This window comes from Leptidea sinapis, chromosome 1 (assembly GCF_905404315.1).
Source record: "Leptidea sinapis chromosome 1, ilLepSina1.1, whole genome shotgun sequence".
NCBI classification, from domain to species: domain Eukaryota; kingdom Metazoa; phylum Arthropoda; class Insecta; order Lepidoptera; family Pieridae; genus Leptidea; species Leptidea sinapis.
Window position 1 is genome coordinate 33,845,694 of NC_066265.1, and position 18,147 is coordinate 33,863,840.

The window sequence follows — 18,147 nt, forward strand, 5'->3', positions numbered from 1 at the left end:
TAAAAAATAAACTGTATAAATATATGATATGCTTCGTAAACATGATGGTCGTGATTACTGCCATAGTTAAATTGACATTAAACAAATACATTTCATAATATAACAAACAGGTCAACTAGGAACCACAAGCTGCCAACATTCACGAGTTATCAGTCTAATATACAATCAGTATATTCATAAATAATTATCTGAATTTAGTGTTTCTGTATAACACAAATAAAATGAAGTGATTAGTTACAACGATGCATATAAAATGTAATGTCAAAATTTACCTAAGTATGAAAAATAAATATTTAATGGCAATGACTCAGCCGCAAACCAAACATTAGTAACTCCAAGGTAAGGTGCGGCAAGACACGTCGCTGTTATGATGCCAGTGTGTCTCAAAGCTACTCTTCTGCAAAGACCTGAAATACAATTCTAAATTATTTGATGCATCATGCAATGACGTTCTATATACATATGGACATATCATTCGCAGTCTGAAAGCGGAACGGCAAAAGTGTGCTTAAAGCCAATGTAAGCACTTTCCTCCTTAGTTGTGTATCAACTGAAAATCTTATAATGTTCACATTGCCATTATGCCTGATTTGCCACAGGAAAACAAAATAAGATATAATTTGAACAATATGTTAACCCTATTGTTTAATTCCAATTATTTTAACATGTAATGATAATACATTATCTAATAAAATACAGATAATAGACAAAAATAATGAATTATAAAAAATGTAAGATATTGACAGAGAGCAGAGTTTTAAATTAATAACAACTGCTTCTATTGAGCAGTTTACTAATTTAAGTAAAGATTTGGAATATTTTCCAAAAAATTTAATAATAAGACAATAGGGGACTCCTCTAGCAGTGTAAAAACAAGTAATATAACAAGTACTAGAATACTTAGTAATAAGTGTAAAATTGCAAATGTGATGCGTCAAAACATGCAAGGATCATTTGGCAAAGAACTTGAACTGGAGTTATTTATGTATCATAAATAATACTTTATGTTTAACAAAGCACTGGCTCAGAAAATATGAGCTCATCTTTAACTTCAGTGGTCATCAGGTGGCAAGTGTGTTTAGCAGAGAAAAGGCTACACATGGCGGCTCTCTTTTACTTGTAAGTAAATTATTTAAATTCAAAGAACGAGAAGATATTGTGGGCCTCCCTGTTGAACGTACCATTGAAATAGCCTGGGCAGAGCTCGAGCGCGCCATTGCTGTATATACAGACCCCTAGATGCAGTATATGAATTATTTGAAAGTGTATTGTAGAGGTTTTATTAAAATTATCTGAGTCTTAGAATTATATCATGATTTGTGGTGATTTAAATATTAATTTATTAGAAAAATCCAACATACTCCTAAAATCGATATTGGATATTTCGTGGCATCCTCGAATCCTACTCTTAGTTAGACCGTATTCAATGTCGAAACGTTGAACGAACGAAACATTTTTCGATATTATCGGTCCTATTCTATTCTATTCTTCCTACTATGGCTCCTGTGGAAGGTATACCACAAGTTTGCCAATGTCACGTTAAGGTAGACCACCAAGCTTAGAGTATTCTTTTACTAATTTTAATGGTATTGATCGGTGCTTAAGATTGAAACAAGTTTTATTTTCTTATACCTGAAACAAATATACATGCTGTTAGGACTATAGACACACACAAATATAATTACTTAAATTATTTGATATAAGTACTTAGTGCTATTTACAACTTAATCTTATTTATTTTAATATATTTACACAAAATATATACAAAAGGAGTGAAAACTAGGGAGAGGAGACATTTAAAGGAAGTTGGGCGGGGAATTTCAGGAGGTATAAAATTGTATAAAGAAGGTTGTGTTAAAGGGCAATTGAAGAATAAATGATCCACGTTTCCCTCATCTAGACCACATTCACACAAGGAATTGTCCCTAATTCTTATTTTAGCCAAAAATACTGGGGTACAAGCATGATTAAAACGTAGACGACAAATAGTTGAAATTACTGACTTGTTGAGAATTTTAAATTTCGAGAACCAAGGTTGCTGAGGAATTACGGGTTGTAGATCTCCATAAAATTTGCCTTTAGAGTTTTTGGAAACTTGCCAAATGCTGGACCAATTCTCATGCAATGTGGGTTTCAGGATGGTGCGCAAGTCATGGGAGAAAATTTTTGAGTATTGGAGGGAACCTGTTGCAATAGCTGTCTTCGCACAGGCATCTGCATTTTCGTTACCAAGAATGCCTGAGTGACCTGGAATCCATGCTAAAACGATGTTAATATTGAGGTCATAGCATTCTTTCAAAGATTCCCTTATTTTAAATATAATTGGAAAATGACTTTTAGACCTAAATGGATTTGACAGTATTGATTGAAGGCAACTTTTGGAGTCTGAAAGAATAATAGAGTTGTTCATGCCATGAGCCTTAACAAATAAAATTGCTTCAAGAATGGCAATTGATTCCCCAGTGAAAACAGAAGTGATAGATGGGCAGCTGTAACTGAGTATAATTCTTGTTGAAGGAATCCATGCTGCAGCACCAACAGGGCTCATGTCTGTTTTTGAAGCATCAGTGTAGATTTTATGCCAATTTTGAAAATCAGAGTACATTATCTGAGAAAAAGTTTTATTGGCTTCTATGGAAAACTTATCTATACCTAAGTTTAAAATTACAGATGGTTGGAAAGTGAGTGCACTAAAAGGCATAGTAAATAGAGGCAATTTAGAATATTGGAAGAGGGGGTAAGAGAGGTGAGAGAATAATAAGTAACTGTGGAGAATGCAGGGTCTTTTGTCTTCAGGAATATTATTATTATTGTATAAAGCAAATAGTTGGTCTAATTTTGGAATCAAGGGATGTCCACAACATTCAGCTAATTTGAGAAAAAATTTATTGGCAAGAAATTGACGGCGAAGTGAAAGGGGGGGTTCCAGACACTCTACTTGCATGGCATTAATCGGGCTAGATTTCATGGCTCCTAATATTATGCGCAAGCATTTAGCCTGAATTTTGTCCAGTTTATTCAGACCTGCTTTATTTCCTGGGATCAAAAACATAGTGCCGTAATCCATGTGTCTGCGAATGATTGCATTGTACAATAATTTTTGGGTGAAGGGGTGAGCTCCCCACCAGACACCAGATACAGAGCGCAGGATATTAATGTTTTTCTCACATTTCTGTGAGACATAATCAAAGTGCTTTATGCCTGATAATTTTTGATCTAAGCAAATCCCTAGAAATTTAACATTGGTAACAACAGGTAACTCAACATTATAAATTTTAATTTTAATATGAGGAAAAAGTCTTTTATTTGTAAATAAAACTACTTTGCTTTTAGCAGTTGATAGTGACAACTCATGTTGCATTAAATAATCAGCAAGATATTCAAGTGCACAATTTAACTGATTGGATGAATCCTGTATGGACTTGTTGGAAGTATACAGAACAATATCATCTGCATATTGCAGTATTTGGCAGAAGGGGGATACAGAGCTATTGAGGTCATATGTATACAGATTGTAGAGAAGGGGACTAAGGACTGAGCCTTGAGGTAAGCCTTTCCAAACTGACTTAGGAGGGAGGTAAGAGGATGGACCTTTGATAGTGATTATTCTTTCCATTAACATATTACATATGAAACGATTGAGTTTACTCCTGAGTAGAGGAAGTGATACGTTATCATATGCAGATTCTATGTCAAGGAAAACTCCCAAAAGGTGTTCTTTACTGAGGAGTGCTATTCTTATGTCAGTTGTAAGGATGCCTAAGCTATCTAGGCAACTCTTGCCCTTTCTGAAACCATATTGAGAGTTGGAAAGGAGATTATTGTTTTCAACAAACCACTCAAGTCTGTGTTTTATCATGATTTCAGAAACTTTTGCAAGAGTAGAAGAGAGGGCAATTGGTCTATAACTTGTGGCTTCAGATGGATTCTGACCAGGTTTAAGAATTGGTATTATTACCTGATTTTTCCAGGGTGGAGGGATGACCCCAAAATCAAAAAGGTTATTTATAATATCTAGGTAATATTTCTTGGATGTAGTTGATGAGTTTTTGATGAAAGAATAGGGGATTCCATCTGCTCCAGGAGCAGAATCAGCTAGACCGTCTAAAGCGAGAAGGAGTTCAGAAAAAGAGAAAGGAGACTCTAAACTATGAGTAGAGGCAAGAGGGCCTGGAGGGGATGGAAAATAGTCCATGTTTGGAGCTGAAGGAGGGGACATTCTATCTGAAAAGTATTCAAGCCACACTTAAATCATGCTCTTGAGCACAAAATGAACCTCTAAATTTTTTAATTTGTTTCCAAACCATTGAGGATGAAGTGCTTGGAGACAAATTTTGGCAAAAGTTAATCCATCCTTGCTTTTTCTTTTTTTTAAATAAATATGTAGCTTTAGCTGCAACTTTTTTATAGTGAATAAAGTTAGAAAGTGACATGTTTCTGTTATAATTTTTTTCCGCTAACTTCCTTTCTTTGGCAGCAGCAGTGCACTCAGCATCCCACCAAGGAGTTGAAATTTTATTTAAAATAGGTTTCTTCAAAGGGAAGTTATTGTCAGCACAAGTAATCATAGCGGTTGTAAATTTCATATAGTTATCTACTACATTAAGATGGTTAGTGACTGGCAACTCTGCAATTTTTTTATCTAGACAAGAAGAGTAATAAGGCCAATTTGCATCTACTAATTTATATTTAAAGGATGAGGAAGGGTTTTCGGGGGGGATTACTTTGTCAGGGATAGATATGGTTATAGGGAAATGGTCACTGCCATAGGAATTTTGTAAAATGTTCCAAGAAAGGAGAGGAGCCAGACATGGAGAACACAAGGTGAGGTCAACTGCACTTTTGGGATTTTGAGAAGGTGAAACCCTGCGGGTAGGAGAGCCATCATTGATAATACACAGATCACACTCATCAAATATGTCTAACAGAGAGAGGGCAAAATAATCACTGTGGCTTGAGCCCCATGAAGTGTGATGAGCATTAAAGTCTCCCATAATTATAATAGGAGGGGGAATAGATGAAATTAAAAAGAGGATATCAGCAATCATGGTTGACTGAGGTTGAGGTACATAGATTGAGACAAGAGAGATGTTCATAACCTTTGCTGCAACAATATTTATACCTGGATGAGGACTAGGAAGGGTAATCGAGGAGAAGGGAAGGGTGCGTCTTATTAATAAGGCGCAACCCGCACCAACACTTTCTGCTCGATCATCTCTAAGGCATACATAGCCGGGGACCCTGAAGTGTGAACCAGGGACCAGCCATGTCTCAGAGATGGCGATGGCAGAAGGAAGGTATTTATTTATGAGATGTGTAAGGCTGGGTTTTTTAGGACGTAGGCTTCTGGTGTTCCATTGCAGAATGGACACTGGGGCCATGGTTATTGACTAAGGACAGAATTTGTGAAAGTTGATGGGCAACGTTGGACGGTAAGCTTAGACTGTTTTTAGTTATCAGGGATAGAATGATGGACAGGAGAGCCTCCAAGAGGTTATCATCCTGCGCTGATGATGAAAAATTGGATTGATGGGATAGTGCAGAACCATTCGGGAAGGATGAAGGAACATCGGCAATGATGGCCTGATGAGCAGCACGATCATAGGACTTACTTAAAATGGGTCTGGAGCGTGAAGGGAGTGTTACAGTTTTCCTGTAACTGACAGTAGGAGAAATGGATGGCTGAGTGGTATGAGCTGGTTGAGAGGAAGAGGGGGGTAATTCATTATGGGGTAATGAGGGATTAAGGAGAATTTCAGAGTAAGGCTTTACTGATTTCGGGCAACGGTTTTCTGCCTCCTCATAAGATAAGTTTTCCTGAGACATGATTGCTTTAATGGATTTTTGTCTACCATGTTCAGGACAAGCTTTGTTGGTGGCAAAATGTTGACCTGAGCAATTTATACAAGAAGCATCTTTATCAGTAACCTCACACGTATCACCAGCATGGGATTGGGCACATTTGAAGCACCTTGGCTTAGATCTACATACTGTTTTTATATGGCCAAAGCGGCAACAGTTCTGGCATTGGATAGTAGGGAACAGGTATGTTTCTATGGGGAGGGAATTGTGGAAGAGGAAGATTTTTCCCGGAAGCAATTGGCCTTGAAATGTTAATACAATGGTTTGGGTTGGTACCCAAGTCACTCTACCCTCCTCAATTACTTTCCTATTGAGTCTGCGAGCCTTTAAATTCTTTCCACAACCAGTGGGAAGATCAACCGACTCCACAAACTCATTCATAGACAGGTCCACTGGGACTTGACGAACTATACCCATCTTAGTGATGTTATAGTTGGGAATTGTTGCGGTATATTTATTAGCAGCTAAAAGTGGGTTATCCAGAAAACTGTTGGCATCTTTGGCTGTTTTAAATACTACTGAAATTTTATTTCTACCTACTTTTTTTATTCCGTCAGGGCAAATATTAGCAATTTTGTGCCTGTGGAGAAGCTGGCCGAATTTAATTGGCTTTATAGTGAGACCTGAGGCAGGGTCTTCTTCCGTGCGGGAGACGTGGATCAAAAAAGGTCCTTTATCAAATGTTGTATACTGTTTGATACCAATTATTAACGATGGATCACTATATACATTTTGGATAGAGGCAGAAGCCATGTCCGTATCGATAATTGTTTTTTTAGGCGCTGCGTTTCCTGAAGAACTATCTTCTAGCCGTCGTTTCGAGCCGGTTAGAGCAGGAATATCCGGTGGATCCGGAGGTTCCGGAGGAGAGATCTCCATAGTGTAGAAGTTAGTTGCTGTTAGTTAGGTTAGATGTATTATGAACTAATATCTATATTAAAATGTTAAGACCACTCACCAAAATAAATGTATAATAACAGAAAAGATAACTGCTGCAATCAATTTTACAATAGGCTGCAGTAGGTAAAGCCTTTTTAAAAAAAGTGGTAACTAAAACTCGACTCACGCGTGATAGCTACCCGTCCAACCCATTATCGGTCCTAACCCTACTCTTAGTTGAAAATGTCAGAGACGAATATTCGAATTTGACAAATAATCAAACGTCACTTTTACGATAATCTCAACGACACCTTCTAAGCTGTCGATCCTACTATCGTTTCAAGTTGTATAGATATATTTGCCATACAATATACATACTTAATAAATATTATGAAAATAATTATATGTGATTTACTATTCAACAGGATTTTTTTACTACCAAGTAATATGTCATTTTGTTGATTGATACTTTCTACGCATAAAAGTAATGCAAATGGCCGCCTGAGAAATAGGAAGTCGACGAGAAGGGTTGAGTTCCTTTTTTCTACAATTTAATATTCCAAGTTTTGTATTATCAATAAATGGTCATATTATATTCATTGCATAATTTTTGAATATTTTAAATGATGCAAATTGGTGGTGCAGAGCCTGGTATGGTCCTTAGTGCCTAAACTATATTTTGACTTTGGCACTTAACAATGACATAGCACAGATAATATTTAGTTTTTCAACGCATAATTCATTCACTCTAACATCGTAAAAAAATCAAAATATTAGTCTATGGGTACGCCGCTGTTACGATAAACGATAAGGAATACGAACATTTGTTAGAGTAAGGTAGGTGCGATATATTCGGGGTATTATCGTATCGTTCCGAATATATCGTTGTCGATTTTGCGAGTAGACCTACAGATCTTTGTTGAAATCATATGAATTAACCAATATTTTATTAAAGCCTACTAGAGTAGCCGGCACCTGCAAAAGCTTTATTGATAACATATTTACCAATTATAAACCCATTTCTCAGGCAATAATAAACAAACTGAGTTCAGACCACTTTGGTCAGTAAGCCACTTTTAATATAGAGGTCAATAAATGTACTAGAGTTAAAAAGTTTACGTTTGTTCCTGTTAATAATAGGCGAATGGAGAAATATAGAGGTAGTGTGTCGGTTAAACTCTCAAATTTGGATTTATTCAAATATAATATTAATCCCAATAAAATGTATGATATGTTATTTAAAATAATTAAAACAGACTTTGCTTCTATATTTACTAAGACATTCAAATCAGGTGGTCTCTTGTCATTTAATGATTGTGCAACAGCTGGCAGAGCAGACAGAGGCTATATGAACTATATAGTGAGAGATCATTATATAATCATGATGCATCTTGTCTCAAGTTAATTAATTATTTAAAAGTGTTTGTTCTATTACAAAGTCTATGCATAACAGACAAATAATTAAAAATGCACAGAATAAAATAAAGGTGATATGTAATGTTTTTAACTGGGAATCTGTAAGAGTGACAGACAACAACATTGAATACAATCTATCAATATATAAACAATACAATAATTCAATATGTGTAGGAAGTTGCTTCTGCATTTGACAAATTTATTTCTGACATTCCAGTTTCTATTTCAAGCACTCTTGTCTCCTCCACCAGTGTTGCTGAGTCACTTTATGTATAAGTCTAAAAGACTAATTTTAACATAATATTTAATTTATTTCAGAGAACTTAACATTTAAATAACCAGTTTACCGAATTATTTTATGTAAATAAAAATATAATATTTGAGTTTTTGTTCCTCTCATTATAGGTTACCTTAACGTATTAGATCCAAATCCATTTGGAGCATTAAGGAGTAATAAATATACACTCAAACCAATAAATTAACATACAAACTTTCACCTTTGTAATATGGGTGTGATATTTGATTAAAAACGTTCAAAACCTCCGACTGAACAGATCTTGATCACAAAAAGGGACAGACTGATAAACGTAAAACATATAGCAACCCTCAGGGATTAAAAAACACTTAACTGCTACTCCACTGATGTATCTGTCGGGTTCTAAATGCAAAATACAATACAAATATTAAAGATTTTGGGACGAATTATGACGTATGATGAAAAGTGGAATCTATACGATAACCGTGCGCGAACACGCCGCAATAATATCTTAAAGCAAAGCTATCCCACAGAACAATGAAGAACAGCAACAGAAATGTCTATTGTACCTCCCTAATGTAAGTAAATGTAAACGAAAACTGCGAAACCCACAGTGCCTGTCTCGACAACCGATCTTTACCGTTATGGTTTCGTGATAACGTTTGAACTGCACTCCGGTACTCGTGGGACGCAACCGACTAACTAGCCTTCACAAAGTCTAGCTCCCAAAGGTTCTACCGCTACAATACATGGGGCACACTAAAAGTAGTAAAACCGTTGGTGTGACGACGAGGAAAAAAAATTACTCGTAGTCACACTGGTGTGATCACGAGTCGCGAATAAAAAAAAAATCATTTGTCAATTGTTTCTTAACACACATCAAAGTTCTACGTACGCAACGAAAATGGAATTAAGTCAAAAAGATTTTAGAGCGATGATTTTAAAAGTTCTCTCTCTCCGCAAGACTGTGCCGCTCGTCTTCAAAATGCTTTTGGGAGAGAAGCACCTTGCTTGAGCAGCGTGAGGCGATGGTTTGCTGAATTTGAGAGAGGTCGGGTTTCTTTACATGACGAATTTCGTGAAGGGCGGCCTTCAACTGCCGTCAACGAAAATAATGTCGCTACTGTTAAGTGGCTAATTGAAGAAAACCCGCGGATTACCTATGAGACAATTCGAGGACTATTGGGGATTGCTATGAGCCAAACAAACACCTCCTAGGCTGTCGTTGCTATTATCGTTTCAAGCTGTATAGATATATTTGCCATACAATATACATACTTAATAAATATTTTGAAAATAATAATGTATGGTTTACTATTCAACAGGCTTTTTTTTACTACCAAGTACTTAATTTAAGTCATTTTGTTGATCGTTATGCGTAGAAAGTAATGCAAATGGCCGCCTGAGAAATATGAAATAGACGAGAAGGGTTGAGTTACTTTTTTTACACTCTAACATCGTAAAAAAACCAAAATATTAGTCTATGATTTTGATGTTCTTATGATAAACGATATGGAATATGAACATTTGTTAGAGTAGAGTGAGTACGATATATTCAAATTGAAATATTTTTATTCAAAATAGGATGTGAAACCACTTATTGAAAGTCAAAAAAAAACTACCACCCATTCCAAAGTGAATGCCTCAGGCCTGAGAAGAATGGGCGCAACAAACTCAGCGGGCTTTTTTTTCATCAAAAATATGTTTTACAATTAAAGTAACATTTACAAAGTAATATTGTACAATTAAACTTATTATTTAATAGCCTGAGGGCGGTCGCTCCATTCCCAATCTGTGGTATCATTAAGAAAGTCATTTATGTTATAGTAACCTTTACCACACAAACGTTTTTTAACAATTCTTTTGAATAACGTAACACCTTTGTTTTGAACATTTTCTGGGATCTTGTTGTAAATGCATATACATCGCCCCACAAAAGCCTTACTAACTCGACTAAGACGAGTAGTAGGCATCATCAGTTTATGTCTGTTCCTGGTGTTAACATTATGGTTATGACAGTTTCTGGCAAATTCACTTATGTGCCTATGAACATACATTACATTATCAAGAATATATTGAGAAGCAACAGTCAAGATGTTAATTTCTTTGAATTTTGCTCTCAATGATTCTCTAGGACCTAGGTTATAAATAGCGCGAATAGCCCTCTTCTGCAGCACAAATATTGTATTAATATCAGAAGCGTTGCCCCATAGCAATATACCATGGCATAATACTATGGAAATAACTAAAGTATACTAGTCGCGCCGTATCTATGTCAGTTAATTGTCTAATTTTTTTAACCGCGTATGCTGCAGAACTAAGTCTGTTCGCCAATCCTTCAATATGGGGGCCCCATTGTAATTTGGAATCTAGAGTTATGCCAAGAAATATAGCAGATTCAACCGGTTCTATCACCTCTCCGTTTAACAAAACATTTGCATTTACATTTTTGACATTTGGTATGGTAAATTTAATGAATTTAGTTTTCTTGCTATTTAACAATAGGTTATTAGCGCTAAACCAGTACACGATGTCAGATAAAATATCGTTCACTTCGTCATACATAGCTTGGTTTCTTTTCACTTTGAAAATCAGTGAAGTGTCGTCCGCAAACAATACTACCTTATGTTTTTTCTCTATAAGATTAGGAAGATCATTTATATTTATTTTGCCCTGTGCTGCCTCGGGGCGTAAAAAGAATAGGGTAGTCCCAGGTCCAAGGGTGTCGTAAGAGGCGACTACGGGCTTTTTGAAAGTGGGAGAGTCACGCTGCTGTCTTATGACGTCAGCACAATCGGGCCAGACTCGTCCGGGTTACTTACCACACTCGCACAGAATACCGGCGTGAAGTAGCGGCCTAGTGCCGCTATGTTTCGCATAGGTTAGTGTCGAGGACCGGAGGCCATTCCCCCCCCGTCCTTCCGTCCGTCTGAAGGGGAAATATAACCGTGCCTCCAGATTTTTTAAGCGGCAAATCGCCCGTGCGAAATCGAAGCACGTCGTCAAAATTGGCGAGCAGCACCGCCGACCATCCCGCGGTGTCAGAGCTCCATGCCTGAAGTACAGTTCCGACAGAAAACTGTTAGGCGAGCTCTGTTTTCGTTGGACGTCAGGAAGTCGAGCGGGCCGGATGGCATTTCTCCAATCGTGCTTAGAACGTGTGCCCCTGAGTTGACGCCGGTGCTAACGCGTTTATTCCGGCACTCTTATTCAAAAGGCGTAGTCCCTGATTCATGGAAGTCAGCCCTTGTCCATCCGATTCCAAAAAAAGGAGACAGTTCGGATCCGGCAAACTACATGCCTATTGCTATTACCTCCCTACTCTCCAAAATTATGGAGAGCATAATTAACCGCCAGCTCTTGGTATACCTTGAGGGTCACCAGTTGATCAACGACCGGCAGTACGGCTTTCGCCATGGTCGGTCGACTGGCGATCTTCTGGTATACCTAACACACAGATGGGCGGCGGCTATTGAAAGCAAGGGGGAAGGCCTGGCAGTTGGTCTGGATATAGCGAAGGCCTTTGATCGTGTATGGCACAAGGCGCTCCTCGCAAAACTTCCATCATTTGGGCTTCCCGAGAGCTTATGCAAGTGGACCTCCAGCTTCCTCACTGGGCGCAGCATACAGGTCGTTATCGACGGTTATTGCTCGAATCCCAAGCCCGTGAACGCTGGAGTGCCCCAAGGCTGTGTGCTATCTCCCACGCTGTTTCTTCTGCATATCAATGATATGTTGGACACCGCCAACATGCATTGCTATGCAGACGACAGCACTGGTGATGCCGTATACACGGGCCATGCAGGTCTCTCTCGGGAAAACGTCGACCAGTGCCGGGTGAAACTTGTGTCTTCTATCGAGTCCTCTCTCGAGAAGGTCGCGGAATGGGGTAAGTTGAACCTTGTCCAATTTAACCCCCAGAAGACTCAATTTTGCGCGTTTACCACTAAAAAAACCCCATTTGCCGTATCACCGCTCTTCGAGAACACTTCCCTTAAAGCCTCGCCTAGTATCGGAATACTGGGTCTCGAAATCTCGAGCAATTGCCAATTCCGTGGCCATCTGGAGGGCAAAGCCAAACTGGCTTCAAAGAAACTGGGCGTCATAAATAGAGCACGGCAATACTTCAAGCCGGCCCACATTCTAGCGCTCTACAAAGCGCAGGTCCGGCCTCACATGGAGTATTGCTGTCATCTCTGGTCTGGCGCACCCCAGTATCAGCTCGATCCATTTGACCGCGTGCAACGCAGAGCAGCTCGAATTGTCGGGGACCCAGTACTCTGTGAACGGCTGGATCACTTGGCGTTGCGTAGAGACGTCGCTTCATTGTGTGTCTTCTACCGCATTTATCACGGGCAGTGTTCCGAAGAGCTGTTCAACCTGATTCCTGCCGCCGAATTTCACCTTCGCACGACACGCCACAAGTTACGATATCATCCCCACCATCTGGATGTGTGGCGGTCCTCCACAGTGCGGTTTTCAAGGAGCTTTCTTCCTCGTACCACGAAGCTGTGGAATGAGCTTCCTTGTGCGGTGTTTCCGGGACGATACGACATGGGTACCTTCAAGAAAAGCGCGTACACCTTCCTTAAAGGCCGGCAACGCTCTTGTGATTCCTCTGGTGTTGCAGGAGAGTGTGGGCGGCGGTGATCACTTAACACCAGGTGACCCGTACGCTCGTTTGTCCTCCTATTCCATAAAAAAAAAAAAATATATATAGATAAGGAAGAGGAACGGTCCAAGAATAGACCCTTGTGGTACCCCCATACTGAGAGGAGTCCCAGGAGATCTCCTGCCATTCACGTCGACCCTCTGAATTCTATTGTTTAGATATGAAGTCAGAAGATCGAGCGAAGTTCCTTTCATGCCATAGTGGTATAGCTTCCTGACCAGCGTTGAATGTTGAACACAATCAAAAGCCTTAGATAAATCACAGAAGATGCCAAGTGCATTCTGCGATTCCTCCCAGGCATCAAAAATATTCTTGATCAGCTCAACACCTGCATCCGTTGTTGAACGTCCCCTAGTAAAGCCAAATTGTTTCAAATGAAGTAACTTATGAGAGTTAAAGTAAGTAAGCATTTGGCTTAAAATTATTTTTAAAAATTTTACTAAGGGTCGGCAAAACCGACACAGGACGATAGTTGTTCGGGTCAGAAGAGCATCCCGACTTAAATATTGGTGTAATTTTACTATGTTTCAGAAGGTCAGGAAACACGCCACGATTAATACAATTATTAAATACTATTGCAAGATATGGTGCTATGACATCAATTATTGAACTTATTATTTTAACAGAAATGCCCCATATATCAGCAGTTTTTTTCATGTCTAGAGATTTAAAAGTTTTAATTATTTCTCCAGGGCTAACAAAACTAAAATTGAAACTTTGTTGAGAGTTCGGAGTATTATCGTATCGTTCCGAATATATCGTTGTCGATTTTGCGAGTAGACCTCCAGAAGCGGGCTCGCGTGGAATGGTGATCACAGATGCTAATGAAGTACGACCACGGACATTCTAATGCTGGTTATAACATTGTCACAGGAGACGACACGTGGATTTATTGTTTAGAACCCGAAAAAAACAACAGCTATCTTGTGAGTGGGTGTTTGAGAATGAGAACAGTAGGCTGATTCACGTATATTCTAACGATCCAAAAATCGTTGTAGTTCAGAAGTCATCCTATTGAAACTTGGTCCAAAATTGGTATTCACGTACTGATTCGATAGGATGACAACTCAATAGGACTGAAACTCAGCGACTTATCGACGACTTGCGATAGGACATTGCCAGTCTAATTCTACTATTCCTTTATTTTCTACCTTATTCTTTTAAATATGTTTATTATGATATCAGCGTCTTTTGCTCAGTTACTAGTATTCAACCTAACAATATTTGAAGCCGTAGAGTAGTAAAAAGGTAAGGTATAATTATTTTTATACAGAAATTGGCTGAAAATGAAAAGTCGTACCCAAATGGTTGTAATAAAAAAAAAACGCCGTAGGTACATCAAAGTCAAACTGGATTTTCGCCCAAGTGTTGGTAACTCTTTCTCGTCTCGTTTTGTTCGATTAAACAAAATGAGCTCGAAGAAGATTGTAATCGTGCGTCAGCTTGAATTACATACTACTATTTAAGTTTTTTCATAAAAGCTGTAATAAGTACCTACAATATTTAATAAATAATTAAGTAGGTATTTAATTAGTCCAATAACATAGGTAAAGGTAAATAAATACCTTCTCTTTATTTATTTCTTCCAACCTGAGTAAGAGGAAAATAAATATTTTTATTAATAACTCAACATCATTGAGTGCTTTAGTCACCAGCTGTCGCACTGCTCTAGACACTGTAGGTTGAGATACCTACTGAGTTGAAATTACAACAAACAAAATATTAAAGGCCGGCAACGCTCCTGTGATACCTCTGGTGTTGCAAGGGATTGTGGGCGGCGGTGATCACTTAACAACAGGTGACCCGTACGCTCGTTTGTCCTCCTACTCCATAAAAAAAAAAACAAAAAAAAAATTACTCTGACCAACAATGGTTTGGTAAGATCCTGTAGCATAAAATACTAATGCTATACCTACCTATAATGTAAAAAAGCACATGATTTTATAATTTATTTAATTAAAGTCTTAAATATAGTAAATATCTAGTCAGATAAGTAAGTAGGTACTTACTAAGATCTTTCTTGGTAACTACCAACCTAAATAGGAAACTAAGTATAGTATTACGCTCATGGAATTAGAGGAACGAGGTCTTCAATAAGACCAAGGACTAAATCCTTGATAAATCGCTGCCGATATTAATACAATATTTGTGCTGCAGAAGAGGGCTATTCGCGCTATTTATAACCTAGGTCCTAGAGAATCATTAGAGCAAAGTTCAAAGAAATTAACATCTTGACTGTTGCTTCTCAATATATTCTTGATAATGTAATGTATGTTCATAGACACATAAGTGAATTTGCCAGAAACTGTCATAACCATAATGTTAACACCAGGAACAGACATAAACTGATGATGCCTACTACTCTTTACTCACTACTGAAGTCTTTTGTGGGGCGATGTATATATTTTATATTTACATATTATATATTTACAACAAGATCCCAGAAAATGTACAAAACAAAAGTATTACATTATTCAAAAGAATTGTTAAAAAACGTTTGTGTGGTAAATGACTTTCTTGATGATACCACAGATTGGGAATGGAGCGACCGCCCTCAAGCTATTAAATAATAAGTTTAATTGTACAATGTTACTTTGTTACTTTGTAAATGTTACTTTAATTGTAAAACATATTTTTGATGAAAAAAAAAGCCCGCTGAGTTTTTTGCGCCCATTCTTCTCAGGCCTGAGGCATTCATTTTGAAATGGGTGTTAGTTTTTTTGACTTTCAATAAGTGATTTCTCATCCTATTTTGAATAAAAATATTTGAATTTGAATATGAAAAACCTTACAACAGCCAACAACTGTAAATTACTAACTTCAGTTAAGCGACTTCTCAGACGTTCGATTTGACATTAAATCGTTGGTAACCGATTGTAAAAAGATAGCAGAATACCATTGACACAACGACTGAAGCTAGTCTAGCTGACGTGAATACGCTTTAGCGATTTTTGGATAGGATCGTTTCTCGAACGTTTGAATACGAATCGGAGGTGAACGACAGATATCGCTGCGATATCGCTCATGTAAAATTACGTGAATCGGGCCGCAGGCCGAGAAACGTTGGTAAAAAAATGATCCCATTTTTTTTCTTAGCTACGGGTCCCATCTGCACAATTCCACTTGAAAATCAAAAGAGTGTTAATAGTGTGCTCGAAAACAATTTAAAATTTGGAGGAAATACGCAGCCGTGTTCAAGAGGCCGTTTCAAAAATAAATCAACGACACTATGCATGTCATCTTAGCAGAGCCTTTATTAGAAGATGTCGATCGTGTATTAGAGTCGGTGGCAGACAATTTGAACACCTGTTGTGAATAAAGCTCGATTTATGTACACCCGAAGTTTTTATTATCATTAAAATGTATTAAGACTTATCTTTTCTTTTTTAGTCGTATTTACTCTTTTTGCAACTCAATGGCAATAACTTCGTAGTAGTATTAAATAAAATGATGTGTTATACCATTTTGTAAACTGTATGAACTGCGCATTTTAATAAAATAGCTGGCCACTTACGTTTTCATATTTTTTTAAAATTATTTTGGTATCAAATTTCATGTCAAAAACTCAAGCTTTTATTTTGTTTTTGAAAAAAGTATCATAGATACTTATATTATTTAATGTATTTCTAGTAGTATAGTCTATCAGGAATAAAACGACACCAAAAACGCCACAAATTTCATTACTTTGTGGTCGTTGTGCACATGAATTATTTTTTTAGATATATTTTCTGAGCGCTGGAGAGCTGTCCCGTGCGGGGTTTAAGGATTATCCATTCTTTCCGAGACACCCTGTATATGGAGAGCATTTTGAAAAGCAATAAACATAATATTTTGGTTATAACATATATTTTTAAGTTACGCAAAACTTTTAGTGTGACCTACGTATAAATAACAAGGGTAAATCGTTCAATTAAATAAATATATATTTCCTTAACGACAATTTACATAAATCCTAATACTATTTAAAAAAGGCAGGCTACAAAAGCACTTGAAAATTCACAATTTTTCCTCAATAAATTAATGTTAAGATTCATTTCATACTATACCAGGATCTGTTACCGCCATCATTCTATACCCCGCTCTGGAATAGTCGGGTCGTAGATTCCAGGATAGCGCATTGAAGTGTGGGAACTGCCAGGAGTACAATATAACACCAAGAACTAAGGCTCCAGTGTCCAGGCTGCCCGTGCAACCCACCCAGCCCATGAGCGGTGGTATGGCACCAACTGGAAGTCATTATATGTCTTATATATAAAAGCTCTGATAGTAAATATAATAAAAAGGACATTGCCAAAAAAGTACAATCCAAGTACCTACACAAACATAGTAATTGCATTACATATAATAAACAAGTGCGAATAAGACAAATAAGGTATAAGAAAATAAAACTTGTTTCAATCTTTAGCACCGATCACTACCATTAAAATAACAAAACAAAAACTCTAAGCTTGGTGGTCTACCTTAACGTGATATTGGCACACTCTTGGTGTAACTTCCACAGAAGCCACAGTAGGAAGAATAGAATAGAAGTGCGAATAAGACTCGACCACCGAGGGTTATGTACATATCATTAGGTACTACCTACCTATATTACTATTTATTTACAATTACTTACCAACAACCTAAACAAGGCATTAAAAACTAGTATTTTTGTGTTATTCGGATGTTTTACTATTTTTAACAATTAATAAATTAATGAATGGATGAGCCTTGTAAAAAAATAGATTATTTTTGTAAGTTCAATAAGTATGAAACATCTGAGTGATTTCCTGAGGAGCGAACTAGTAAGTTGGTACGATTTTTGATAGGTTGTTTTCAAATTGTAAACAAGCAATGGCGTTCTATACATATGAACATATCATTCTCAGTCTGATAACGGAACGGCAAAAGTGTGCTTAAAGACAATGTAAGCACACTTTTCTCCTTAGTCATGTGTCAACTGTAAGTCAATCAACAAGCCTAAGTATGCTATAAAAAGTACTTTGATAATACATTAACGACTCAAAAAAAAAGATGGTGTGACTTATCATCGGTAAGGTTATTTTATTTATATATGATTGAT

At 37.4% G+C, this 18,147-nt stretch overlaps 2 protein-coding genes across 4 annotated transcripts in view; both read right to left on the bottom strand.

Moving 5' to 3' along the window:
* The window catches only part of LOC126966335 (protoheme IX farnesyltransferase, mitochondrial), a 37,218-nt gene that overhangs the window by 706 nt on the left and 18,365 nt on the right, over positions 1 to 18,147 (bottom strand). Inside the window, exons 6-7 of the mRNA XM_050810329.1 lie at positions 17,132 to 17,311; positions 273 to 407 (exon numbers count right to left, since the gene is read on the bottom strand). Coding sequence (XP_050666286.1) covers positions 273 to 407; positions 17,132 to 17,311 — 315 coding nt within the window. The remainder of the gene's footprint in view (positions 1 to 272; positions 408 to 17,131; positions 17,312 to 18,147) is intronic.
* Positions 1,472 to 6,947, bottom strand: LOC126966255 (uncharacterized). 3 transcript variants are annotated; one of them, XR_007729701.1, is made up of 2 exons: positions 6,929 to 6,947; positions 1,472 to 1,632 (listed from the first exon to the last, which is right to left on the bottom strand). XR_007729701.1 is itself a non-coding variant. In XM_050810232.1 (2 exons), exon 1 carries the CDS (start codon positions 3,359 to 3,361, stop codon positions 1,718 to 1,720), a length of 1,644 nt encoding a protein of 547 aa, XP_050666189.1. In that variant the 5' UTR covers positions 3,362 to 3,564; the 3' UTR covers positions 1,472 to 1,632; positions 1,708 to 1,717. The 3 variants fall into 3 exon arrangements, 1 of the variants encoding a protein (XP_050666189.1); XR_007729702.1 differs by lacking the exon at positions 6,929 to 6,947 and adding an exon at positions 6,821 to 6,842; XM_050810232.1 differs by lacking the exon at positions 6,929 to 6,947 and adding an exon at positions 1,708 to 3,564.